Consider the following 24,918-nt stretch of genomic DNA (forward strand, 5'->3'; position numbering starts at 1 on the left):
GGGGCTGACTTCTGTTGGTTGGCCCCAGTGGTCAGTGGTCAGTGGTCAGTGAGGGGGAGTGAAGTGGTGAAGAAGACTCCGGGGGTGTCCCTGGCCCAGACCTACCTGATGCATAACGTTGGCTGAGAGCTGAGTGAGTCCAGCGGCCAGTGGGCAAGGAAGAGCAAGCACCTGGCAGGTGAGTCAGTGTCACTGTGCAAGGTCACAGCGGCTCTTGCTTCCGCTGCAGCCATCCCCGACGGCTTCAGCATTGAGTCCGAGCCCTCGGAGGAGCCCCTGGAGGGCCAGGCCGTGCGCCTGAGCTGCCAGGCTGACAACTACACTTACGAGAATCTGCGCTGGTACCGCCTCAACCTGTCCACGCTGCACGATGCCCACGGGAACCCGCTGCTGCTCGACTGCAAGAACGTGCACCTGTTCGCCACGCCGCTGGCCGCCACCTTGGAAGAGGCAGCGCCGGGGGCTCGCCACGCCACGCTCAGCCTGACCATCCCCCACGTGACACCTGAGCACGAGGGCGACTACGTGTGCGAGGTGCAGGACCGGCACAGCCAGGACAAGCACTGCCACAAGAAGTACCTGTCAGTGCAAGGTGAGCGACAGGGTCCGAGTCTGCGGGCGTGACCCCTCCCCACCCGCCCCTCCTTCCAGCTTCCCGCCACCCTCTCCTCTCTGGAGAGCCCCTTCCCCGTGCCCTGGGCTCCTGCCCTCCACTGTGCCCCTTCCTGACTCCTGCCCGCAGCCCTGGAAGCCCCCCGGCTTACGCAGAACTTGACCGACCTCCTGGTGAACGTGAGCGACTCCCTGGAGATGCGGTGCCCGGTGGCCGGGACGCACGTGCCCAGCATCATGTGGTACAAGGACGAGCGGCCGCTGGAGGAAAAGTCCGGTAGGGAAGGGCCCGGGCGCAGAGCGGGTGTGGAGGCCCGGGAGGCCCAGGCCCCAGGCCCGTCTAGACTCGAACCTGCACCCGCCTCCTGCAGGGATCGATCTGGCCGACTCGAACCAGAAGCTGAGCATCCAGCGCGTGCGCGAGGAGGACGCTGGCCGCTACCTGTGCAGCGTGTGCAACGCCAAGGGCTGTGTCAACTCCTCGGCCAGCGTGGCCGTGGAAGGTCCGCCTCGTCTCCCACCCCTCTCCTCCCCCCCGCACCCCCCCCCCCCCCGCCAGCCCCCACCCCGCACCTGGCGGCTTCTCGCGGCCACCAGAAGGGGCGCTCTCGGGGCGCACCCTCTGCGCGCACGCACACGGCTGTTCTGCCCACGCAGGCTCCGAGGACCGGGGCAGCATGGAGATCGTGATCCTTGTTGGCACCGGGGTCATCGCCGTCTTCTTCTGGGTCCTCCTCCTCATCATTTTCTGTAACATGAGGAGGGTGAGCGCTCCTCTCCCAGCTCCCGTGGGGTTCTCTCCACCTGGCCAGCCCCAACCATAAGGAATAGGGTCCCTGTCCAGCTGCCGTGGGAGCCTCGCCTCCCTGGAAATCTCCCCGACCCCTCCCGGTGGGCTCTGAGCGACCAGAGCCTGCCCCACGTCCTCTCCTTAGCGGAGCCTCGAGGGAGACCCCGTACGTCTGGGCAGTTTTCCCGAGTCACATGGGCCCTAACCAACGCTGTCCACCCCCGCTATGGCCCCCCCAGCCAGCCCACGCAGACATCAAGACCGGCTACCTGTCCATCATCATGGACCCCGGGGAGGTGCCCCTGGAGGAGCAGTGCGAATACCTGTCCTACGATGCCAGCCAGTGGGAGTTCCCCCGGGACCGGCTGCACCTCGGTGAGGCCAGCCCCCGGCCTGCCCCTTCCCGGTCGGACCTGGCAGAGGCGGCTTGGCGGCTGCAGAGCGGCAGGCTGGAGCCCCGAACCCATCCACTCTCAGAACCCATGCCAGGAAGTCCCGCCTGGCCCCCACCTGGCTGACCCGTGCATCTGGGGCATCCCCAGGAGCCCGCCAGGCCTCCCCGTTCCCAGGCCCCGGGGTCACGGGCCGCCGCTCTGAGCAGGGCGGGCCCAGCACACCTGCTGGGAGAGGATGCAGGCCTTCCTGTCCGCCGCTCCTCTCCCTCTGCCCCTGCGCTCCGCTCTTCCTGTTTGGCAGGGGGGCTCCGACCTTCCTCCCGCTCCTGGGCCTGCCTTCCTGCCCTCCGCACGGGCTGCCCGGCGGCCGTCCCCTCCCCCTCACCTTCGCCAGCTCACCTGGAACCCTGCTGCCCCACAGGGCGAGTCCTGGGCCACGGCGCCTTCGGGAAGGTGGTGGAAGCCTCGGCGTTCGGGATCCACAAGGGCAGCAGCTGTGACACGGTGGCCGTGAAGATGCTGAAAGGTGTGGGGTCGGCGGTGACGAGCAGCGGCTCTGGGCGGGCGGGTGGAGGTGGCGCAGGAAGACACAGGCTCAGAGCCAGGGACGCACAAGGTTCCACAGGAGCCCACGGGCGGCAGAGCCGGGCCTGGGCTCGGGGCCGAGGAACCCTCCTGCCCCAGAGGGCGGCTGGGCGGTGCCGGGGACCCTGCGCCCCGCGGGCCAGAGGCTGGAGGTGACTTCGCTAAGCGCAGGGGCTGGGGCCCTGGCGGGCGGACCCGGCACCAGGCCAAGACTCTGTGTCGCCTCCAGAGGGCGCCACAGCCAGCGAGCACCGCGCCCTGATGTCGGAGCTCAAGATCCTGATCCACATCGGTAACCACCTCAACGTGGTCAACCTCCTGGGGGCGTGCACCAAGCCTAACGGTACGTGCCCGGGCGCCCGGGGAGGAGGGGGCGCGGCGCCGGGGTCTGGGGTGCGAGGGGCCAGGAGGTCCGGTGGGCGGGAACCCTGCTGCAATGCTGGCTCTTCCGCGCCCTCGGCCCCCAACCCCCCGCCTCTGCCCTGCCCGCTCCACCCCAGGCCCCCTCATGGTGATCGTGGAGTTCTGCAAATACGGCAACCTCTCCAACTTCCTGCGCGCCAAGCGGGAGGCCTTCAGCCCCTACGCAGTAAGTGGGCGCTCTGCCTGGGCCAGAGTTTGCGGTGAGCCCGCGGGGTGCCGAGGTGGGCTGGGCGTGATGCCTCTGCCTGGGGGGACGGGGGTTTCGGACCTGCTTTGTGCATCCGCAGGAGAAGTCCCCGGAGCAGCGAAGGCGCTTCCAGGCCATGGTGGAGGGTGCCAGGGCCGACAGGAGGCGGAGGCTGGGGAGCAGTGACAGGGCCCTCCTGACAAGGCTCCTGATGGGCAAGGGCGAGGCGGCCCGGGCCACTCGGACCCAGGAAGGTACAAGCCTGGCTTCCTCGTGCCCAAAATGTGGCGGCACCAAAAATACCTTATGACCCGGGGGCTGTGGGACAAGCCTGCCGGGGCCTCCTCCAGGAACTGGTGGAAGAGGGCACATACATGGGAGAGCATGTGATGGGTTGTGCCTTAGTAAGGGAGGGAGGGGGGGCAGAGGGCTTCTTAGCTAGTGCCAGGGGCCTCAGCACTAGAGATGAGCCCGCGGGGTGCCGATGCAGCAAGGATTAGGCGAACAAACACTCCCTTTGGGGTGGCGTGGAAGACGGGGATCATGGAGGGGACCCCCTCTTGAGCCCGCCTTGCTCCTCTGTGCAGCCGAGGACCTGTGGCTGAGCCCGCTCACCATGGAAGACCTTGTCTGCTACAGCTTCCAGGTGGCCCGCGGGATGGAGTTCCTGGCCTCCCGCAAGGTGACTGCCTGCAGGCCCTTCAGAGGGGAGGGGCCGGGCCCCACCAGCACGCCCTGATGTGAGCAGCCCAGCTCACCCACAGCGGCCTGAGGTCCAGGCCTCTCCCACTGGGCAGAGGACAAAACTGAGCCCCGAGTGTGGGACTAGCTTCCCAAGGTTCCCGCTGGTCAGTGGTGGAGCTGGATGTGGCGTCACACTCTGTCCCACATCTTCACGAGCCCTCGCCATGGCCAGTCCCGGGTGCACGGGATCTGTGGCTGTGGCCGTGGCCAGTCCGGGGTGCACGGGATCTGTGGCCATGGCCGTGGCCAGTCCCGGGTGCACGGGATCTGTGGCCGTGGCCAGTCCCGGGTGCACGGGATCTGTGGCCGTGGCCATGGCCAGTCCCGGGTGCACAGGATCTGTGGCCGTGGCCATGGCCAGTCCTGGGTGCACAGGATCTGTGGCCGTGGCCATGGCCAGTCCAAGTGCACAGGATCTGTGGCCGTGGCCATGGCCAGTCTCAGGTGCACGGGATCTGTGGCCGTGGCCATGGCCAGTCCCGGAGTGCACGGGATCTGTGGCCGTGGCCATGGCCAGTCCGGGGTGCATAGGATCTGTGGCCGTGGCCATGGCCAGTCCGGGGTGCACAGGATCTGTGGCCGTGGCCGGGCCGGGCGCCTTTGCTGACCCTCCTCGTGCCCCCAGTGCATCCACAGAGACCTGGCTGCGCGGAACATCCTGCTGTCGGAGAGCGACGTGGTGAAGATCTGCGACTTCGGCCTGGCCCGGGACATCTACAAGGACCCCGACTACGTGCGCAAGGGCAGCGTGAGTGCGGCCCTGGCCTCCTGCCCGCGGGGGCAGGGTGGGGGGACACTGCTGTGCACGGGGAGGTCTGAGGGCTGCAGAGACCCCAGCGACCGCCTAGGTGTACGGGGCAGGGAGTGGGGGCAGGGAGTGCGGGCAGGGAGTGCGGACAGGAGCTGAGGTCAGGGGGCAGGGAGTGCGGACAGGAGCTGAGGTCAGGGACCACGCTGCTCCAGTCGGGCTTGGGCCATGGGTTGGACGCTGACCCCTCTGCCCGCCGGGGGCTGCTCATGCAGAGGCACACCCAGCCCGGGTCCGTCCTGGAGCTGGACAGCCAGCGCAGGGCAGCCACAGGCCCGTGGGTGACAGGTGCGTGCCTGGTTGGTGGCATGCAGGTGGGCAGGCAGGCACCTGAAGGAGGGCCCACGGCTGATTAAAGGTTTGCTCCAGAGGAAGGAAGAGGGCTGGAGGGAGGCAGGGCCAGCAGGGGTCCGTCCAGTCTGTGACAGGCCACTGTGCAGAGGCTTTGTCTCACACTCTGACTCACAGGCAGAATGTAGGGCATGTGGCGGTGAGGGGCAGGTGGGTGGAGGTGAGGGCAGGTGTGTGGGTGGCGGTGAGGGGCAGGTGGGTGGAGGTGAGGGGCAGGTGGGTGGAGGTGAGGGCAGGTGTGTGGGTGGCGGTGAGGGGCAGGTGGGTGGAGGTGAGGGCAGGTGTGTGGGTGGAGGTGAGGGGCAGGTGTGTGGAGGTGAGGGCAGGTGTGTGGGTGGAGGTGAGGGCAGGTGTGTGTGTGGAGGTGAGGGCAGGTGTGTGGGTGGTGGTGAGGGGCAGGTGGGTGGAGGTGAGGGCAGGTGTGTGGGTGGAGGTGAGGGGCAGGTGTGTGGGTGGAGGTGAGGGGCAGGTGTGTGGGTGGAGGTGAGGGCAGGTGTGTGGGTGGCGGTGAGGGGCAGGTGGGTGGAGGTGAGGGCAGGTGTGTGTGTGGAGGTGAGGGGCAGGTGGGTGGAGGTGAGGGCAGGTGTGTGGGTGGCGGTGAGGGGCAGGTGGGTGGAGGTGAGGGCAGGTGTGTGGGTGGAGGTGAGGGGCAGGTGGGTGGAGGTGAGGGGAGGTGTGTGGGTGGAGGTGAGGGGCAGGTGGGTGGAGGTGAGGGCAGGTGTGTGGGTGGAGGTGAGGGCAGGTGTGTGGGTGGAGGTGAGGGCAGGTGTGTGTGTGGAGGTGAGGGCAGGTGTGTGGGTGGAGGTGAGGGCAGGTGTGTGTGTGGAGGTGAGGGGCAGGTGGGTGGAGGTGAGGGGCAGGTGTGTGGAGGTGAGGGCAGGTGTGTGGGTGGAGGTGAGGGCAGGTGTGTGTGTGGAGGTGAGGGCAGGTGTGTGGGTGGAGGTGAGGGGAGGTGTGTGTGTGGAGGTGAGGGCAGGTGTGTGGGTGGAGGTGAGGGCAGGTGTGTGTGTGGAGGTGAAGGGCAGGTGTGTGGGTGGAGGTGAGGGGCAGGTGTGTGTGTGTGGAGGTGAGGGGCAGGTGGGTGGAGGTGAGGGGCAGGTGTGTGGCGGTGAGGGGCAGGTGTGTGGGTGGAGGTGAGGGGCAGGTGTGTGGAGGTGAGGGCAGGTGTGTGGGTGGAGGTGAGGGCAGGTGTGTGGGTGGAGGTGAGGGCAGGTGTGTGGGTGGAGGTGAAGGGCAGGTGTGTGGGTGGAGGTGAGGGGCAGGTGTGTGTGTGGAGGTGAGGGGCAGGTGTGTGTGTGGAGGTGAGGGCAGGTGTGTGTGTGGAGGTGAAGGGCAGGTGTGTGGGTGGAGGTGAGGGGCAGGTGTGTGAGGCTATGGCCTCAGGGATCCCCGCTAGAGGTCATCAATGGGAGAGACAGGGTGGGACGCACTTGCGGAGCCACAGGAGGAAGCGTCAGTGGCCCCAGGCTTCGGGACGGGGGCCAGGTGAGGGATGAGGTGGGAGAAGAGGCCTGTGGGTACCTGGTTCCTCCAGAGGCTGGGCTGAGGGCTGGCGCGGAGGAGGGTGAAGAGCTCCTGGGTGAGTGCGGGCCACATGGACCCGGACAGCGCAGAGGTGCCTTCGGGAGGTGCCAGCACCTGCGGGGCGTGCAGGGGAGCAGGGCGAGCTGCAGGAGCCGTCTGAGCAAACACAGGGCTGGCCCCAGAGTGCGGGAGAGGCCAGGGACCGGAGGTGGCTGCTTGGGGTGCGGCTCCTCCTCTCCTCCTCCCTGTGGGCTCACGCCCTCTGCCTCCCGCAGGCCCGGCTGCCCCTGAAGTGGATGGCGCCAGAGAGCATCTTCGACAAGGTGTACACCACGCAGAGCGACGTGTGGTCCTTCGGGGTGCTGCTCTGGGAGATCTTCTCCCTGGGTGAGTGCAGGGCGGGGAGCGGGGAGGGGCAGGTGGGACCACAGGCTCCAGGCCCACCAGCCTGGTGCAGGCAGTGCCGCCCTGGAGCCCGGAGTGGGCAGCCAGGTCGCTCTGAGGCAGGAGTTTTGAGAAGCCCCTCCTCCCCCGCATGGGCGGGGCAGAGCCCGTGCTCACTCGCAGTCCCTGATTCACACCGTCCCAGAGGGAGGGGCATAGGGGGTCCCCCCAGTCTCCTCCCTGCCCCAGCCCTTCCCCACCTGCTGTGGGGGTGCTGCTCTTGCTCCAAGGGCTGGGAAAGGATGGCACTCACTCTGGGATACCCCTACTTAGGAAGCCCCACAGGGGAGCCTGGGCCCCGCTGGGACCCAGACCGCCCTGGCTGGGGTGGGGCAGGGCATGGCAGTGGGGAAGGGAGAGCACTGGACGGCCACTGTGAGGGCTGTGGCTAAGTGAGAGCATGGCGGGCCCTGGAAGCTTGCGTGGTGTGAGCTGGAGGGCCCGGGAGGGGCTGGGTGAGGCGGGTGGGCCTGGGAGGACAGCAGCCAGGGGCAGGGTCCTGAATGTGGGAGGGGGCAGGGCCTGGGTCAGTAGATGCAGCAGGAGAAGGAGAGGTGACCCTTGCAGCTCCTTTGGGCCGTCGGGCTGGGGTGCCTGGAGGGTCAGTCTGATGGGAGTGCGGGGCCTGGGCGAGGGGAGGAGGCTGACTCCCGGCTCTGTGGCTTGCCCTGGGGGCAGAGGGCGGCCTAGAGGCCCCTAGGACCCTGATGATGTTGGAACTCTGTCTCTAAAGCAGAGGTTCTCAACCTTCCTGACGCCGCGACCCTTTAATCCAGTTCCTCATGCTGTGGTGACCCCCAATTTCATTGCTACAAATGGAACATAATTAAAGCATAGTGATTCATCACAAAAACAATATGTAATCATATATGTGTCCTCTGATGGTCTTAGGCGACCCCTGTGAAAGGGTCGTTCGACCCCCAAAGGGGTCGCAACCCACAGGTTGAGAACCGCTGCTCTAAAGCTTGATGCTTGCTGCAGCCCTAGCGGGCAGTGCACCCCATATATATACACACTAATTAATTAGGTTCAGAGAGGAAGGGAGAGGGAAGAGATAGAAACATCAGTGATGAGAGAGGATCATGGATCGGCTGCCTCCTGCACACCCCACACTGGGGATCGAGCCAGCAACCAGGGTATGTGCCTGACCGAGAATCGAACCATGACCTCAAGGTTCATAGGTCAATGCTCAACCACTGAGCCACGCCGGGTGCCACCCCCTATTCTAACCAGATGAAGAACTGGCCCTGGGGCAGGGGAGCGCCTTGCCCAGGCCCCTGCCAGGAGCTACAGGACAAGCACCCCAACATGGGGGTCAGGGCGGAGGCGATTTGGGAGGCTGGGCTGAGCAGCAGTGGCCTGCGCCCCACCCACCCCTCCCCATTCCGCTGCCAGGGGCCTCCCCGTACCCTGGGGTGCAGATCAACGAGGAATTCTGCCAGCGGCTGAAAGAGGGCACCCGGATGAGGGCCCCGGAGCTGGCCACTCCTGCCATGTGAGTCCGCTGGCCACGCACGCTTTGGGGGTCAGGAGAGGTGGGCAGAGAGGGGGCATGCAGGCCGCGGCAGGAGGAGGGGGGTGCAGGCAGGGTGTGGGGATGCCTGAGCCCTGGGGGAGGGGCCGGGCCGGGCCGGTGGGCGTGAGGGCGGGGGGGGGGGGGGGGGGGGGGGATGGGGGATGGGGGCGGGCACAGGGTGCGGGCCCTCACACCCTGGGCCAGCAGCGCTTTCCCGCAGACGCCGCATCATGCTGAGCTGCTGGTCTGGAGACCCCAGAGAGAGGCCTGCGTTCTCAGAGCTGGTGGAGATGCTGGGGGACCTGCTCCAGGGCGGGGGCCGGCAGGTGAGCCTTCAGGGAGGGCAGAGCCTGCACTGGCCTGGGGGAGCCCCTGCTCCAGGAGGAGAGTGACGTGCCACCTCCCCACCCCTGCCACCTCCCCATCCCTGCCACCTCCCCATCCCTGCCACCTCCCCCATCCGTGCCACCTCCCCCACCCCTGCCACCTTCCCATCCGTGCCACCTCCCCATCCGTGCCACCTCCCCCATCCGTGCCACCTCCCCCACCCCTGCCACCTCCCCACCCCTGCCACCTCCCCCACCCCTGCCACCTCCCCATCCCTGCCACCTCCCCCATCCGTGCCACCTCCCCCACCCCTGCCACCTCCCCATCCCTGCCACCTCCCCATCCGTGCCACCTCCCCCATCCGTGCCACCTCCCCCACCCCTGCCACCTCCCCACCCCTGCCACCTCCCCCACCTCTGCCACCTCCCCATCCCTGCCACCTCCCCATCCCTGCCACCTCCCCCACCCCTGCCACCTCCCCATCCCTGCCACCTCCCCCACCCCTGCCACCTCCCCACCCCTGCCACCTCCCCATCCCTGCCACCTCCCCCACCCCTGCCACCTCCCCATCCCTGCCACCTCCCCCACCCCTGCCACCTCCCCATCCCTGCCACCTCTCCATCCCTGCCACCTCCCCATCCCTGCCACCTCCCCCATCCCTGCCACCTCCCCCATCCCTGCCACCTCCCCACCCCTGCCACCTCCCCCATCCCTGCCACCTCTCCCATCCCTGCCACCTCCCCATCCCTGCCACCTCCCCATCCCTGCCACCTCCCCCTCCCTGCCACCTCCCCATCCCTGCCACCTCCCCCACCCCTGCCACCTCCCCATCTCTGCCACCTCCCCCACCACTGCCACCTCCCCATCCCTGCCACCTCCCCATCCCTGCCACCTCCCCATCCCTGCCACCTCCCCCTCCCTGCCACCTCCCCATCCCTGCCACCTCCCCACCCCTGCCACCTCCCCCATCCCTGCCACCTCCCCACCCCTGCCACCTCCCCCACCCCTGCCACCTCCCCACCCCTGCCACCTCCCCCACCCCTGCCACCTCCCCACCCCTGCCACCTCCCCATCCCTGCCACCTCCCCCATCCCTGCCACCTCCCCACCCCTGCCACCTCCCCACCCCTGCCACCTCCCCCATCCCTGCCACCTCCCCCTCTCTGCCACCAGGAGGAGGAGGAGGACTGCCTGGCGTCCTGCGGCTTGAGCTTGGAGGAGGGCAGCTCGCAGGCGTCCACCACAGCCCTGCACGTCGCCGAGGCCACTGAGGAGGGCAGCCGGCCGAGCCTGCGCCCACACAGCCTGGCCGCCAGGTCAGCGCCCCCCCCCCCCCCCCGCCCCGGTCCAGGGGCCCCTCAGCAGGAAGGCAGTTAGACGTGTGTGTTTTATCCTCATCAGTCAGCAAGGACACAGCAAGCGACAAGGGCTGGGAGACGACTATGCCCGCTGAACCGCAGGGATCGTAGGTGGCAGAGCTGGTGCCGGTGGTGACGCCTCCTGGTCAGCGGGGAGGAGGGCGCAGGGCACGTGGCCTTGCGGCTTTGCTCCTCGCTGTGCCTCCTCGTCCTCCTCTGCCCTCACCTCCCCAGGAGGCTCAGTTAGAGGGAGTGCCCATCGGGGAGCGGTAGCCAGGCCAGCTGCGCCTCGCAGGACGAGGGAAGGGCAGCGGGGAGTGAGGCCAGGGGCCACTGAAGGGGCCCTGGGAGCCGGGTCGGCCACCCACTAACCAGAATCCCGGAGTGAGAACGGAGCCTGGGTCCCAGAATTCCCGTCGGAGGGCTGTTTACGCCCCACATTCCCACTGGCCTGGCCGGGAGGAGGCGCTGACTCCTGCCCACCTGCCCCAGTGCAGATCACAGCCTCGCAGCCAGGCGGGGGCAGGAGCAGCCAGCTGGTTCTTGCCAGCTCCTCCCACCCACCCCTGCACCCCAGGACCGCCTCCTGCACAGGGCGGCCCCTCCAGGGCCAAGGCCTCCCCAGCCTCCCCACCCGCTGGGTGCGCTCTGCGCCCCTTCCTGCCTCCCAGCAGTGGCCTCAGGAGGTTAAGCCTCTCGCAGGGGGCGTGTGAGGGTGCCCGGGGGAGCCCCGGCAGCACTCCAGGCCCAGGGTCCTTCCGGCAGGAGTGGAGTCGGGGCGGGCCAGAGCTCCGGGAGGGCTGTGGGGTGCTTCCTCAGCACCGGCTGTGTTCTCCCCACAGATACTACAACTGTGTGTCCTTCCCCGGGAGCCTGGCCAGAGGGACCCAGGGAACCTCCAGGATGAAAACCTTCGAAGAATTTCCCATGACCCCAACGACCTACAAGGCCTCGGCGGTAAGCGGGAGGGGCTGTGCACCCCCGCCCAGGGCCTCCTGGCTCTGCAGGCGGCAGGCGGCAGCCAGCTCAGGAGAGAGCCCCCTGCGCCCTGCAATGCCCAGGCTGCTCAGCGCCTTGGGGGCCGGGGGCCTCTGCACTGCCGTCTCAGCTGTTCCCTCCGCTGTTCCCTCCGCACTCACAGCCCCGGCCTCTCTCCCAGCAGCTGCTGGTCCCGTTCTCAGCCCTCAGCTTCGGGGCCCTAGCGACAGGGGACTGAGCCCTGCCCCAGGCGGGCTGAGCGGAGAGGACAGGCCCAGGACGCCTGCTTGTCGCGTGGCTCACATGCTGCAGCTCAGCCCAATCTGCTAAAAAGCGCTGTGGCCTCCCGCACCTTCTCCTCCAGCTCACACCCAGTGTCTGCTCCTCCCCGGCCGCCTGCAGACGCGTGGCCGGGGCCCTGTTGGCTTCTGTTCCTCAAGGTACACACACGTGGCCGAGCCTTCCTGCTGCACGCGGAGTCCGTACGGTGGACCCAGCTACATTTTTACATCACAGCCGGCTTTTCTCCCTCCTCTGGCCCCGGTCCAATCAGATCCTCTCAGGGGGCTTTTTGGTGTTTGTTCGTTGGTTTGTTGTTTTCAAAATCCCTAGGGTATTTGGCCCGTGTTATCGCACCTTTGGTAACAGTTCTGCGATCGCACCGGCCAATAGGACACGTTACATGAGAGGCTGAAGAGAAGGGGCCTTTTTCATTAGCCGCAGGCCGGCCCCCGCGTCCCCACGGCCAGACCTCTGCGGCTCGTCCTGCTTGTCTTCTGGCTCAGCACCCCTCCCCCGAAGCCGCGGGCTCCCTGTGTGTCCCCGGTGGGGGTGCGCGGCCCGTCTGCCTGTGGCTGCGGGGAACCGCTGGGCGCCGTTCCCCCTTCCCACGGAGTGCCCTGGCGCGGTGACCCCGAAAGTGCGCTCCTTGGGCGGGGAATGGGGGGGCTGCCGGGGTGAGGTTCACGTGCGTAGTAAATGCTGGAACCGGAGGAGGCAGAGGCGGCACCTGGAAAGCAGTGCCTCCCAAGTCCGCGCGGACTCCGGCGGGAGCAAGGCCGCCTTGGACGCACAGGCTGCTTCCCACCGTCGAGCCAATCGTCCTATTTCTTCATTCATACACGCGCTTAATTTCGTGTGTGTGTGTGTGTGTGTGTGTGTGTGTGTGTGTGTGAATCCTCCCCCAGGGATCCTTTCTCCATTGACTTTAAGAGAGAGTGGAAGGGAAGGGAATGGGTGAGACAGAGAGAGAGAGAGAGAGACATGGATGTGAGAGACACATCAATTGGCTGCTTCCCGCACATGCGCCACCTGGGGGCCGGGGATCGAGCCTGCAACCGAGGTATGTGCCCTTGACTGGAATCGGACCTGCAACCCTTCAGTCCATGGACCGACGCTCTAACCACTGAGCTCCCGGCCAGGGCCGTGCTTAATTTCTTTAAGTCAAACCATCAGGGCTCTTTTTATTCAGTTCTGAACCGTGCACCCCGAGAGGCTGCATCGGGGATCGAATTTGAGTTTCCTATCGCAACACATTTACTGTAAGACAGACCAGGCGCAAACACAAAACCCACCATCTGCAGGGCACCCGGCCGACAAGCAGGCCAGGATGCCTGGGCTCCCACAGGCGTTCCTCGGCCCTCTGCGTTCGAGCCAGGTCAGCCCCGAACCTGTGCCAGACGCAGCTCCTGCCTGACCAGCCGAAGTCCAGCTCGCACCGGACGGCACCTACCTTCCCAACAGCCCGAGACCCAGACAGGAATGGAAACGCTAATGGAAGTGACCGCAGGGCTCACCCACCCACCTCCCTGCTGAAGCGCTGAAGGAGCCAGGGTCAGGCGGCCACCCCTTCGCTGTCCGGGGGCCAGGCAGCCATTCTGGTGGTAGCACCAAGCGGGGGTCTCCTGGAGGGCAGGTCCCCGTCCACTGGGGACGCTGCCCCTGCTTCCCCAGGTCCTCGGGGCGAAAGGGGGGCTGTTAGGAGAGCTCCACGGGCGCTGCCGTATCTGTTACCGAACTGCGGGGTTCGCTGCTTGGGTTGCTCTGGTCAAGAGGCTGTGGTTGTCACAGGTGGTTTCATCTACTTGCCGCCAGGAGACGGGGGTCCACAGCCAAGGGGTGTCCCATGTGCCCCGAGGGAGGCATAGCCATTGCCTAGGCACACGCCTTGGTCATTGCATGTTGACGTCTTCTTTGCCGTTGGCGACAGTTATCTGTTGAGTTCCTGTCAAGGTCATCCTGTTTACAGCTGGTCTGTAAAATGCTGTGCTGCGTTGTAAAATTTAGCAAGAATAGCGTCTAGGCCCTGGCTGGTTTGGCTCAGTGGATAGAGCGTCGGCCTGCGGACTGAAAGGTCATGGGTTCGATTCCGGTCAAGGGCAGATGCCTGGGTTGTGGGCTCGATCCCAGTCGGAGGTGTGCAGGAGGCAGCCGATGGATGATTCTCATCATTGATGTTTCTGTCTCTCTCCCTTCCTCTCTCTGAAATCAATGAAACATATTTTTTTTTTTTTAAAAAAAAAGAATAGCTTTTAATAAGAGCTGTCCAGACCCGAGACTTCGTCCTATCTAACAGCCTGGAAACATGCCTGGCTGCCTTCTAGGTCCCCAGCATGGGGCGCTGTAGCTTCGCTGCCTCCTGAGCCCAGGCCAGGCGTGGCCCCCAGGCCTCAGTTTCCCCCTTTATGGCGGGCGGGTACGGCCCTCACCTGCGCGCTTCAGGAGGCGTCGGATGCCTGTTTCCTGCTCAGGAGACGGGTGTCAGGTTGGCAGCGGTGCAGGTCCATGTGGGGGGCCCGCCTGCCAGGGGCAGCGCCTGCAGCCTGGCCGCGGTGGGGCACAGCCTCGCTGTTCCCTGCACAGGATAACCAGACGGACAGCGGGATGGTGCTGGCCTCCGAGGAGTTTGAGCAGCTGGAGAGCAGGCACCGGCCGGAGGGCGGGCTCAGGTAGGCCTTCCTGAGCCTCCCGCTAGGGGTCCGGGGAGCTGGGCTGGGCCTGCATGTGCGTCGCCCTCCTCCCTGAACCTTCGGGCTCCCATTGCCTTTCCGTGTGCTCAGGGCCATCCCCTCTGGGACTCCAGGCCTTTGTCACCAGCTTTCCCAAAGGAGCGCCTTCCCCTCACGGTCCTGACCCAGCACGCCCGGTTCTGGTCCCCACGTCTCCTCCCTTCCTTTTGACACCCCCTCTTTGTAAAGCCGAGTATGATCACCGTGCCCAGCGCTCAGACAGCGCAGCAGCCAGGCCCCGCTGGGACTCAGCCCGCGCAATGGTGGCTGCTTGCTCCGGAGTACGGAGTACGGCCAGACGTGGAGACGGGCAGGGGTGTATTTCCAATTAGAACAGACGGGACTTCCAGATGGTTAGATGAGGGCGGATGGTTGGATGAGGGCGAGAGGAGGGGAGGAAGCGGGATGACGGCCGGCTGTGTGAGCTTGGGGGTCAGGGCTGGTGCCATTTGCGGCGGTGGCAGGGCTGGGCGAGAAGCAGGTTTGCGGGACTGAAGCTGGCATTCTCGTTGTCCCACACCCAGGCTTGGGGCGGGGAAAACCCCGGTTTGCTATTTAAGTGGAGCCGGTGTGCACTCCCATCGGCCTGGCACGCACTTAAGTTGACTCAGGTGTGTCTTTGCTGATTCCGGTCACACCTGGCCCAGGTGCAGCCCCTCCTACTGACGCCCTTCCCTGTGCAGCAGCTGTAAAGGACCCGGCTGGAGCGTGGAGGTGACCGGGGCGCACCCGGACCCCCAGGGGCGGCGGCGGCGGCCCGACCGCGGCCAGGTGTTCTACAACAGCGAGTACGGGGAGCTGGCCCGGCCCCGCGCCGGGGGCGACGGCACCCCCCTGGCCCGCCCGCCCTTCTTCGCAGACAGCAGCTACTGAGGAGGCTCGGCAAGGCCCCGCCCGGGGCGCCCGCAGCTGGCGGCCGTGCCTGGCAGGGCGGGCAGAGGGTCGGAGCTCCAGGCTGGGAACTCATCTCCTTTGGTTCGGCCGGGAGGCCTTCCCTCCACCCTGTCAGCCCCCCTCCCCAGCCATGAAGAGCAAAACCCAGGCTCCAGGGCTCCCCGACTCCATCTCCACCCCTGCCCAGGACTTCCCCGGGGCCCCCTGAGGCCCTGCTCCCTTCAGATCAGATCCCATGTAGCTAACATCCCCAGGGCCCAGCCTGGACCCCGCACTCCCAGGGGAATGCCCCTTTGCTGGCCTCCCCCCACGACGGTGGGTGGTAGTGTGACCCCCATTTTCTGAGGAGGAACTCGAGGGTCTGACAGTCACAGGGGCTGCCGGTGAAGCCAGGCCTGAGCTGCGGCCTCCCGGCCCCGCCTCACTCGCTGCTCCTCCACGCAGCCCCTCCCCGGGGAGGCCTTCCTTCCCTTGTCGCCCCCGGGCTGAGGGGAGGGTGCCAGACCCCATCCCGAAGCACGAAGAGGAACTGGGGGGGGGAGCTCCTCCCTGAGCCCCGCCACTGCCTCGGGCAGCAGGGCCCTCACAGGGCACCCTCCCCCGATTCTGCGGATCTTTTTCATTAGAACTTCAGAAACCGAGCTGCTATGAAGAATTTCCTTTTCAAAACTTCAGTCTGAAGGGCGCAGGTTCTCTCTGAATCTAGAGGATCCCTGCCCCTGGCCCCCGTGGGCGCCGTCACAGCAGACGCAGCCACAGCCTCTGCTGGAGAAGGCGCGCCCGCTGCCTGGCCCAGGCGGCCTCGAGCAGCCCCACCTGAGAAGACGCCGGGTCCTCGCCTCTGGGACCCGATCTGCCGCGAGGCCCCTGCCAAGCCGCCCGGGGGACGCCCAGCGCGCTCCAGGCCGCCAGGCATCGGGATGCTCTGTGGCCTCGGGGGTCGTCTCCTACCGCCTGGCCTCTGCCTGACCTCGGCGCCCTGGCAGTTCAAGCCTCTGACGTCACGGGGGAGCAGCCAGGACCTCTGGAGGCTGCAGCCAGTCTGCTCAGACCCCCATCCCAGCTCACACTGCCCAGCCACCCACCCTCAGAGGAGATACACCTCCTCCCAGTTAGCACCAGAGACCCCCTGCCCCCCTGCCACACACACACACACACACACACACACACACACACACACACACACACACACGAGACGCTTGCAGGACAGGCGCCGTGCAGCGAGCGGGGCCTTGCCCACAGACGCCCCCCCCCCCCCACTGTGTATCGTTTCTGTAGGGCACCGACACGGGTGACATCTCCGCTGTCCCCGCTGGGCTTGCTTCTTGGACGTCACCTGACTGTGAGACCTGGGTCTCGGGAACCTGGTAGCGGGGCCCAGAGGCTGTTAGCGGAGCCACGTGTGCTGCAGGTGCACAGCCTGGCCCCGGGCCGCCCTCCTCCTGTCACCGCCGCACACACAGACATGTACCGGGAAGAACACCTGCCATGCCCTGGACACCACGTGCTCCGAAAAGATCGGAAATATTTAACAAAAGATAATAATAAATGTGATGCCAGTCTTTGAGTTACGATGAACGGGTGCTCCGTGAAGTGGCAGCTCTCTCTGACGGTGTGATTCAAGCCTCGAGGCCGCTGGACAGGCCACCAAAGGGAAGGGCGGCAGGGGCAGCTGAGCCTGGACACCCTCTCCCCAAAGCTCCCAGCAGAGGGCGCCAGGGAGGCAGCAGGGCCCCCGGGGATCACCCACCTGGGTTGGGCGGGCCACAACGGCGCTCCCCTTTCTACTTTACATCTAAAGTGACAGGGAACTTGGTGGCCAGTGGGTATGGGGGCGTGGCCCAGAGTGGGCACTTGCCTCCCCGTCTGAGTGCCCGCCAGTCTCCGAGGTCAGCGGATGAGCTGGGACCCCGGTCTCAGCCCCCACCCGGGAGGTGAGCGCCAGCCAGCACAGGCGGCAGGGTTGCCAGTGGCCCTGCAGGGGGTGTCCACGCAACATCCCTTCACAAGTGAGCGGCTGCATCGTGGTGGCCGCAGACCGGGGCGTGACCCTCGCCCTCTGGACTCGGCCTTAGCAGGCTTCCTGGAAGGGCTGACCCAGCAGCGGCCCCGGGGGTCAGGAGGGAAAGCCAACAGTGCCCCCTCCACGCGGGGGCCACGCAGGAGGGCTGTCAGCGCAGGCCTGTGGGCACCTCACCGGGAGAGCAGAAGAGCCCAGCAAAGGTCACCCTGCGGGCCAGGCCCTGTGCCTGCCCCACCCAGGCCTCTTCCTCCGGGCCCAGGGCCCACTGGGTGCCTGCGCCCCACCCACTACCCAGCCGGGTGGTGTCCGCTGTTCAAGCCTCATTTTCAACTCCAGTGGGAAGAGGTGGTGGGTTTGTTGTTCTTACTTTTATAATAAATCTAAACGTGAACACAGAAAAGAGCGCCCTCCCTTTGGGTTTGGAAGGCTTAACTCTACAATATTATTGGCCGAGTTCAGCGCTTTCCCTGAATGAGGCCTCAGCCTTGGTGTTGCACACCCACGTGTGGCGGACAGCCCACTCCGTGTGCCTGGGTCAGGAGGAGCTTCGCTCACACTTGTCCTCTGGTCCCTGGGCCGATGCGCGGGGCTGCCGTCAGTGTGCCCAGGCCCCAGCCCTGCCTCCCTCCCTCCGCCCAGGGACTCGGCGGGAAAGAGAACCCAGCTGGCAGGAGCAGGGCCACGGGGGACACTCCACGGAGCACCTGTGTGTTCTCATCTTGAGGCCCCTCAGCCCTGCCGCCTGCCCGGAATCTTCTCCTTTTCCTCTCCTCCTCGCAGGCCTCAGCTCTTCAGGGGGCCCCACCACACGCCCCTCCTTCCTCCTCTCCCTCTTTTGACAGAGAGCCGTGAGTCAAGTCCTTTAGAAGAGGCCAAAGGCACACTGTTTATTCCATCCTGACCTTGCACTGCCCTGGGCCCTGCTCTGAGCTGCACATGGTGCCGGGGCCGTCCTCCACGGAGCCCACAGGCACAGTCCCTGCCGTAAGGAGGGACACGTGATGGAGCCCTGCCCAGGAAGAAGGTTAGCTGCAAAGGCCTCTCAGAAGGATGGAGGGGCGGGGCAGGGAAGAGGAGACATTGGCAGGGGACCGTCCTTCAGGGCCTGGAAGCCCAAAATTAGGAGTTGGATTTTACTTTAAGACCAGAGGGAAGTTTCGGGAAAGGGTGCTCTGCTTGGACTTACATTTATGCTCAGAGAAGCACGAATCTTGAAGGAACAGAGCGGGGCCTGATGAGGCCTGGGTGGGAGAGCGGGCACACCAGGCTGCTCTGAGGACCAGCGGAGGCGGCTGAGGGTGACGTGCGAGAGGAGGAGGGGCTCTGCTGTTAGCTGGGCCCTTATCCAGGTTGGATATGCCGGAAAAAGCCTTATCCTCAGTGGCTACTGTGATGGTCCCCCGGCACAAACACTGCCCCCTCCAGGCCACTCCTCAGCAGGCCCAGGCCAGCTCTCCAGGCTGAGGACTCAGCCCCTCTAATGGGCCACAGGGAGTGTCCACGGTCCTGGCCGGTGCCCACGTCGCAGGGCCTCTCCCCCAGATGTCGATTTGCAGGTTCAGAGGGGGCTGCAGCATCACCCTTAAGGCGGTCTCCCTCGGGACCACTGGCCAGGCCCCTGTGCTGAGCTCAGGACAGAGAGCATGGGCCCATCGGGCACTGGGCCTGCTCAGGGCTGCAAAGAGGATGTGGCACCTAAGGCTGGGTCACCCTGGGCTGGGCATGCCCCTTGGGGCCTCATTTTCTTGTCTGTGTGTCACCATCTTGCAGAGATTTGGTGATGACATAAGAGTTGAAATGCTCCTAGAAGTGACCACATGGAGAAAGAAGTTCTGACCCCACTGTCATGTCCTTCGAAATCAACATTTAAGTCAACTGGGAAAGACACTCTCCACAGTTGAATCTGACAAGACCCCTCTCCTCCATCAACTCACCTATCATCTCTGGCATTCACTCATCCATCCACTCATCCATCATCTGCTCATCCATCCATCCATCCACTCATCCATCCACTCATCCATCCATCCATCCATCCACTCATCCATCATCTGCTCATCCATCCATCCATCCATCCATCCACTCATCCATCCACTCATTCATCCACTCATCCATCCATCCATCCATCCATCCATCCACTCATCCATCCATCCACTCATCCATCCACAAATCCATGCATCCATTCATCCATCCACTCATCCATCCTCTCATCCATGCATCCATCCATGCATCAATCCATCCACTAAACCACTCATCCATCCATCCATGAATCTATCCATTCATAAATCCACTCATCCATCCACTCATCCATCCACTCATCCATCCATCCATCCATCCATCCATCCATCCATCCATCCACTCATCCATCCATCCACTCATCCATCCACTCATCCATCCATCCATCCATCCACTCATCCACTCATCCATCCATCCATCCATCCATCCATCCATCCATCCATCCACTCATCCACTCATCCATCCATCCATCCATCCATCCATCCATCCATCCATCCACTCATTCACCCACTCATCCATCCATCCATCCATCCATCCACTCATCCATCCATTCACTCATCCACTCATCCATCCATCCATCCATCCATCCATTTCCCCATCCACACACCCAACCACACAAACGCCCTGCAACCATTGAAGATAGGGACAGAGGCATTCTCTGCTAATGCAGGGCCTTCAGTGAAGACAACAGGTGGAGGAGGTGGGAAGCCTGTTTTTAGGACTGGGGTCAAAGTGATGGTAGTAGTGGAAAATGCTTTCCTTATATGAGACCCAACTGGGGAGTTCTGGAAGTCAGTGGGTACACTCTGTGCTCTCCATTCACCTAGGACTACTGGCTGCAGCAATGCTGCAGGGTGAGGGAGTCATTCCGTCCTGGACCTCGTGGGGCACCTGTGCCTCAGAACCAGCATTTGCAGACAGAAACCCCTTCACTTTCCCGCAAGAGCTGGAAGGGGCAAAGTTTGAGGGAGTGGGGTTTACTGAGGGGCCACTCCAAGGGCTGAGGGAGGAACTCAGAGCGCCAGGGACGCGAGAGCTGAGGGATTTGGAAGGCGATGGGGCAGCATCTGCGAAGGTCAGTTAGCCAGGCGCTGCTCTGGGACCCTGCCGCTGGGTGGGCAAGCGTGGTCCCCTTAGGAGGAGGCAGCTCTTCCTCCCAAGAATAGAGGCCCCGCCCTCTTGGGCACAGCCAGCTGTCACGGTCCCTTCCATGGGCTCTGGATGATGGAAGTAACAGAGGGACTGCTGTGAAATCCTGGGGTTCATTGTGTTGAATCAGCTTTGAACAGGGCTCGCTCTGGGGTGGCAAGGGGTACATCTGTGTGGGTGGGCCATGGTCTGGAGTCTGGGACCTCCTCACCTGGCAGGGGGTTGCTCCCAGCCCCTGTGTCTTCCGAGGGCACCAGGCCTGAGGAGAGACCCAGAGGACTCGGGCAGGTCACTGATGTTCTCTGAGCTGTTTTTTCTGACTGGGAATCCCACTCTATGTAGGGAACCACGACTGAAGGTGGTGGGGCCCCACTCTAGCCCAGGCTGACACACGTAAACTGGACCCAACTGTACAGGGCACGGCTTGGCCATGGCTGTGTGGTCAGCACAGCCACTGAGAGCTGGGGGACCCGGTGAAACCTCCTGGAGGTCCGGGGGACAGCAGCCTGTTCCCCTGAGCCCGAATCCGTTGTCTGAGGTTTGGTCCCGCCAGCTGCCAGCTTGTAACCCTGGGGAAGACAGCTCTCTGAAAATGTCAATCTTTGTTGAATTTAATCCACGCAGGCCAGCTCTTCCATCACTTTCCCGGAGCCCACACAGCTGCCCCTGCCCCCTCCCACCCCCACCCCCCCAGGTAGGGCCCTGCACAGGGAAGGGGCAGAAGGAAGTGCTCAGTGAAGCCAGATCAATATTGACCCAAGTGAAGGTGCCCACAGAGGCAGGAAGAGGACACGCTGGTGACACTGCCCAGAGCCCCAGGGCCCAGGGGACCGAGCTATGAGGAAGAGGAAGGAGCTGAGGTGGGTGCTGGCAGATTCCTGGAGTGACCCCTGGGCAGGACACCCAGCCCTGCACCTGGCCGGCGAGCCCAACAGCCCTCCTGCTGTGCCCACTGCCCCCCCCTGCCCCCGCCAGCCTGCTCCTCTTAAAGCCACTTCAAGGCTCCGCTGAGGCGGCTCCATCTCCGCTCCCACAGGAGCCCTGGCTGCGCCTACGTGCCCACCTGCCCTCATGGTGACCACTCCAGGAGGAGAGAAGGGATCTCCTGTGGCTGGCGTGGTCCGAGCCCAGAAGGGCTTTCTGGAGGGTGGCCATGTGGCCGGGGTTCTCCAAGACCAGGCTATTGGAGGGGCTCCCTTAAGGCTGCCCACCGCCCGCCCATGGGGCCAGGGTGCGGTTTCCAGGCCTGTGTGTGCGCCAGCCCCAGAAATTGAACTCGGAGCAGTTCATACTTGGGCACCAGAGACAATCTAAGCCCAAGGTCAGCACGCTGCCCAGGGCAGGCCAAACCAGCCCCACACTCAGTGAGCATAGGAGGCTGCATGCCCGTGGGTTCGCACAGAAAAGCTAACGGTGGACACCCAGGGTCCCCCAGAGAACTTTGATGATGGGCAGGAACCAAGGCGATAGTGGGGAAGGGGCTCCCACCGCCCACAGGCGGCCACGTCCTCACCACGAGGCGGGTCCACAGGCGGCTCCGGTTCACCTAATAGCTCCCTTAGCTCACCGAACTCGGGAGCCCTGATCTGGCCTGATTAAAGGAGAATGAGAAGAGACGAAGGGAGCCCCCGGACCTCCACCATGTGTGGTGGCCCGGCAGGCATGAAGGGTCTGCTGGCCTTGCTGCCTGTGCCACCCTCTGCAGGCATCTGTTGACGTCAGAGCCACGCGGGATGCCCAGGCAGAGGCGCTGACCGGGCCCGCGGCTCCTGGTCCACTCCCACCTCTGTCGGCCTGAGTGCCTGGCTCCGGGGCCTGGTGAGCCCGTGGTCCTTCCCAGCCCTGGGGCCGCCAACGTCCTTGTCCACCTCCAGCACCTCATTCCCGGAGGAGCAGGCCTGGAGCCAATGTTTGTTTTGGCACAAAGGATGCCCTGCAAACATTGCTCAGGGCAGGCTGAGCGTGAGTCTGAGGGAGGGCTGCCTCAGTGTCACGCAGCCCTCTCCCAGCAGGAGGAGGTGTGCAGGAGCCGGCTCGGATGCCCAGGCGGGTGCCGGTGGCGGGTGCCCATCTCGGTGCCTTCCCCTCGTGTCAGCTGCATCCTGACGTCCGTCCGCTGGCCCGGAAGGGGAGGAAGCTGCACAGAGCTTGGAGGTGTGATGGGCTTAGAAGCACCCACAGCCTCCCAGGATTTAATCCCTGAACCTTTGAATGTCATTTTATAAGGAAGGAATCTTGGCAGACATAATGAAGTTGGTTATTTTGAGATGAGGAGATTATCTTCTTGATTATCCAGTGAGTCCTGAATGCAATCACAGAGAGAGGCTGAGAGAGATTTCAGAGAGAGAGAGGGAGAAGGCCATGTGACCAGAGGCAGAAGTTGGAGTGATGTAGCCACAAGCCAAACAATGCTGGCCATCACCAGAAGCTGAGAGGCCATAGAGCCTCTAGGGCAGTGGTTCTCAACCTTCTGGCCCTTTAAATACAGTTCCTCATGTGACCCAACCATAAAATTATTTTCGTTGCTACTTTATAACTGTCATGTTGCTACTGTTATGAATCGTCATGTAAATATCTGATCTGCAGGATGGTCTCAGGCGACCCCTGTGAAAGGGTCGTTCGACCGCCAAAGGGGTCGCGACCCACAGGTTGAGAACCGCTGCTCTAGAGGGAACACAATTCTGACACCGCCTTGGTTCTGGCTCAGTGATACCGGTTTTCAGGCCGCCAGGACTGTGAGCAAATAAATGAGTGTTCTTTTCAGCTACCAAGAATGTGGTGAGTCGTTAATCGCCCCAGGAAATTAATACACAGATGCCCCCTGGCCCACCAGGCCGCCGGGCTCAGGCTGGACCCCCAGCTGCCCCCACCGCCCTGCTGCGGGCGGTTCCCAAGGGCCAGCGCGGGGATCCGTGTGGGTGCTGCGTGGGGCCAGCCCGAGTGACCCTGCTTGACCATTACGCTCAGGAACCAGAGGCGAGTCCCTTGGCCTCCTTGGTGGGGAAATGGAGACACAATGAGACACACTGTGCTGGGTAACTGGGGGTGTACCTCTGAATTAGAAATCTTGGGGTACATGTGAAGAGGCTACCACCACTGTGTAGGCTCATGGGAAGCCAGGGACAGGTCCCCCCCAACCACTGTAGGCCAGAGCGGGGGTGGGGGTGTTTTCAGATGAAGAGGCCAGGAAGGGTCAGGGGGACCACTGAGCACCTGTGCCCAGACAGCAGCGCTGCCTCTGCCTCCTCTGGCCTCGGGCTCCACTCTGGCCTGCCTGAAGCCAGCCTGTCTGCGTGGTGGACGGTGCCCGGGGTGGCTCCCAGCACCCCCCTACGTGGGTCACCTGGGCCAAGGACCCAGTGACCCCAGTTTGGAGGGGTTCACGCCGGGCTGTGCTTGCTCAGGAGGAGAGTAGTCCTCACACCAAATGTTCATTGAAGAAAGTGCGACCCCGGTCCCCACAGGGAATGGCAGTCTGACCTCGGGCCTCCTGGGAGCCCCGGACGAGCGCAGGCCCCGTGGTCCGAGCGGTAGGGCCGCCCTGAGAACCGCCTGGCTTCTCCCACCTCCCCCTGGCATAACCACACCAGCTCCTGCGAGACCCCTGTCCCCAAGTTTCAATGGGACAAGACGACCAATGAGAACATCCTGGCTCCAGCCCCCCGCACCCTCCCAAACACACACACACTTAGGAAGCTTGACTGACAGTTCTCGGCTGCCGCGCAGCCTCTCCCCAGGGCGCCCGTCCCCACAGGCAGAGGCGGCTTTCTTTGCCGGAGGGGACAGCGCAGCGGCCACCACAGCCACGTGTGGGCCGAGGCACATGGGAGACTGTGCTGACTCAGGCCGGGGACGGGGCAGACACGGTCTCCTGGGGTTTAATCTGGAAGGAGCTGCTCAGCTGTGTCCATGTTCTCCTCGCCCACCTGTGCTCTGTCCCCTCCCCCAGGAACCTGCCGCCACTGTAAGGAGCCCCCAGACCCCCGCGGGCCCGGGAGAGCCCCCTGCCGGGGAGGGGAGCCGCCTGCTGCCCAGGCTTTCAGGAGGGGCCTGGCCGGAGCGGCCTCCTTCAGCCAGCGCCCCCTGAGAGGGTGAGGCTCGGGCATCAGGGGTGCGGCCACCGGGCAGCCACCTCTGAATAAGCTCACATTTATAGTGCACGCCCCCCACCCCACACCGCCAAGGGGACATGCACAAGGTGAGCGGAGAGCACGCGCACGCACACGTGTTGCACAGCTGCTAATAGCCGCACGCACCTGCAGGCGGGAGAGCAGGGAGCCCCGCAGCCCAGCTGGGGGATCCAGGGCTCCCTGAAAAGCCGCATCCCCGGCGAGCCTGTGTCATGGGCTGTGTGTGTTTGGCATGTCCTGCAGATGAGATGTGTGAGCCTGTGTCACGGGCGGTGTGTGTTTGGCGTGTCCTGCAGATGAGACGTGTGAGCCTGTATCACGCACGGGCGGCGTGTGTTTGGCGTGTCCTGCAGATGAGACGTGTGAGCCTGTGTCACGGGCGGCGTGTTTGGCGTGTCCTGCAGATGAGACGTGTGAGCCTGTGTCACGGGCAGCGTGTGTTTGGCGTGTCCTGCAGATGAGACGTGTGAGCCTGTGTCATGGGTGGCGTGTGTTTGACGTGTCCTGCAGATGAGATGTGTGAGCCTGTGTCAAGGGCGGCGTGTGTTTGGCATGTCCTGCAGATGAGATGTGTGAGCCTGTGTCACGGGCGGCGTGTGTTTGGCATGTCCTGCAGATGAGACGTGTGAGCCTATGTCATGGGCGGCGTGTGTTTGGCGT

At 64.4% G+C, this 24,918-nt stretch overlaps 1 protein-coding gene across 5 annotated transcripts in view; it reads left to right on the forward strand.

The window, feature by feature from the left end:
- Positions 1 to 16,694, forward strand: part of FLT4 (fms related receptor tyrosine kinase 4) — a 41,159-nt gene extending 24,465 nt beyond the window's left edge. For 2 of the 5 annotated variants that reach the window (XM_059695631.1, XM_059695632.1), the window contains exons 13-30: positions 230 to 592; positions 743 to 889; positions 984 to 1,115; positions 1,270 to 1,376; positions 1,642 to 1,777; positions 2,219 to 2,323; positions 2,612 to 2,725; positions 2,883 to 2,971; positions 3,093 to 3,246; positions 3,580 to 3,674; positions 4,362 to 4,484; positions 6,695 to 6,806; positions 8,259 to 8,358; positions 8,600 to 8,705; positions 9,879 to 10,021; positions 10,906 to 11,020; positions 13,904 to 13,989; positions 14,736 to 16,694. In XM_059695631.1, the coding sequence (XP_059551614.1) occupies positions 230 to 592; positions 743 to 889; positions 984 to 1,115; positions 1,270 to 1,376; positions 1,642 to 1,777; positions 2,219 to 2,323; positions 2,612 to 2,725; positions 2,883 to 2,971; positions 3,093 to 3,246; positions 3,580 to 3,674; positions 4,362 to 4,484; positions 6,695 to 6,806; positions 8,259 to 8,358; positions 8,600 to 8,705; positions 9,879 to 10,021; positions 10,906 to 11,020; positions 13,904 to 13,989; positions 14,736 to 14,922 (2,414 nt within the window). In that variant the 3' untranslated portion in view covers positions 14,923 to 16,694. Of the gene's footprint in view, positions 1 to 229; positions 593 to 742; positions 890 to 983; positions 1,116 to 1,269; positions 1,377 to 1,641; positions 1,778 to 2,218; positions 2,324 to 2,611; positions 2,726 to 2,882; positions 2,972 to 3,092; positions 3,247 to 3,579; positions 3,675 to 4,361; positions 4,485 to 6,694; positions 6,807 to 8,258; positions 8,359 to 8,599; positions 8,706 to 9,878; positions 10,022 to 10,905; positions 11,021 to 13,903; positions 13,990 to 14,732 lie in introns of all 5 variants that reach the window. The other 3 variants (XM_059695628.1, XM_059695630.1, XM_059695629.1) reach the window with 2 other exon arrangements.
- Positions 16,695 to 24,918: the final 8,224 nt, after the last annotated feature.

Source organism: Myotis daubentonii, chromosome 5 (genome assembly GCF_963259705.1).
Source record: "Myotis daubentonii chromosome 5, mMyoDau2.1, whole genome shotgun sequence".
Taxonomy (NCBI): domain Eukaryota; kingdom Metazoa; phylum Chordata; class Mammalia; order Chiroptera; family Vespertilionidae; genus Myotis; species Myotis daubentonii.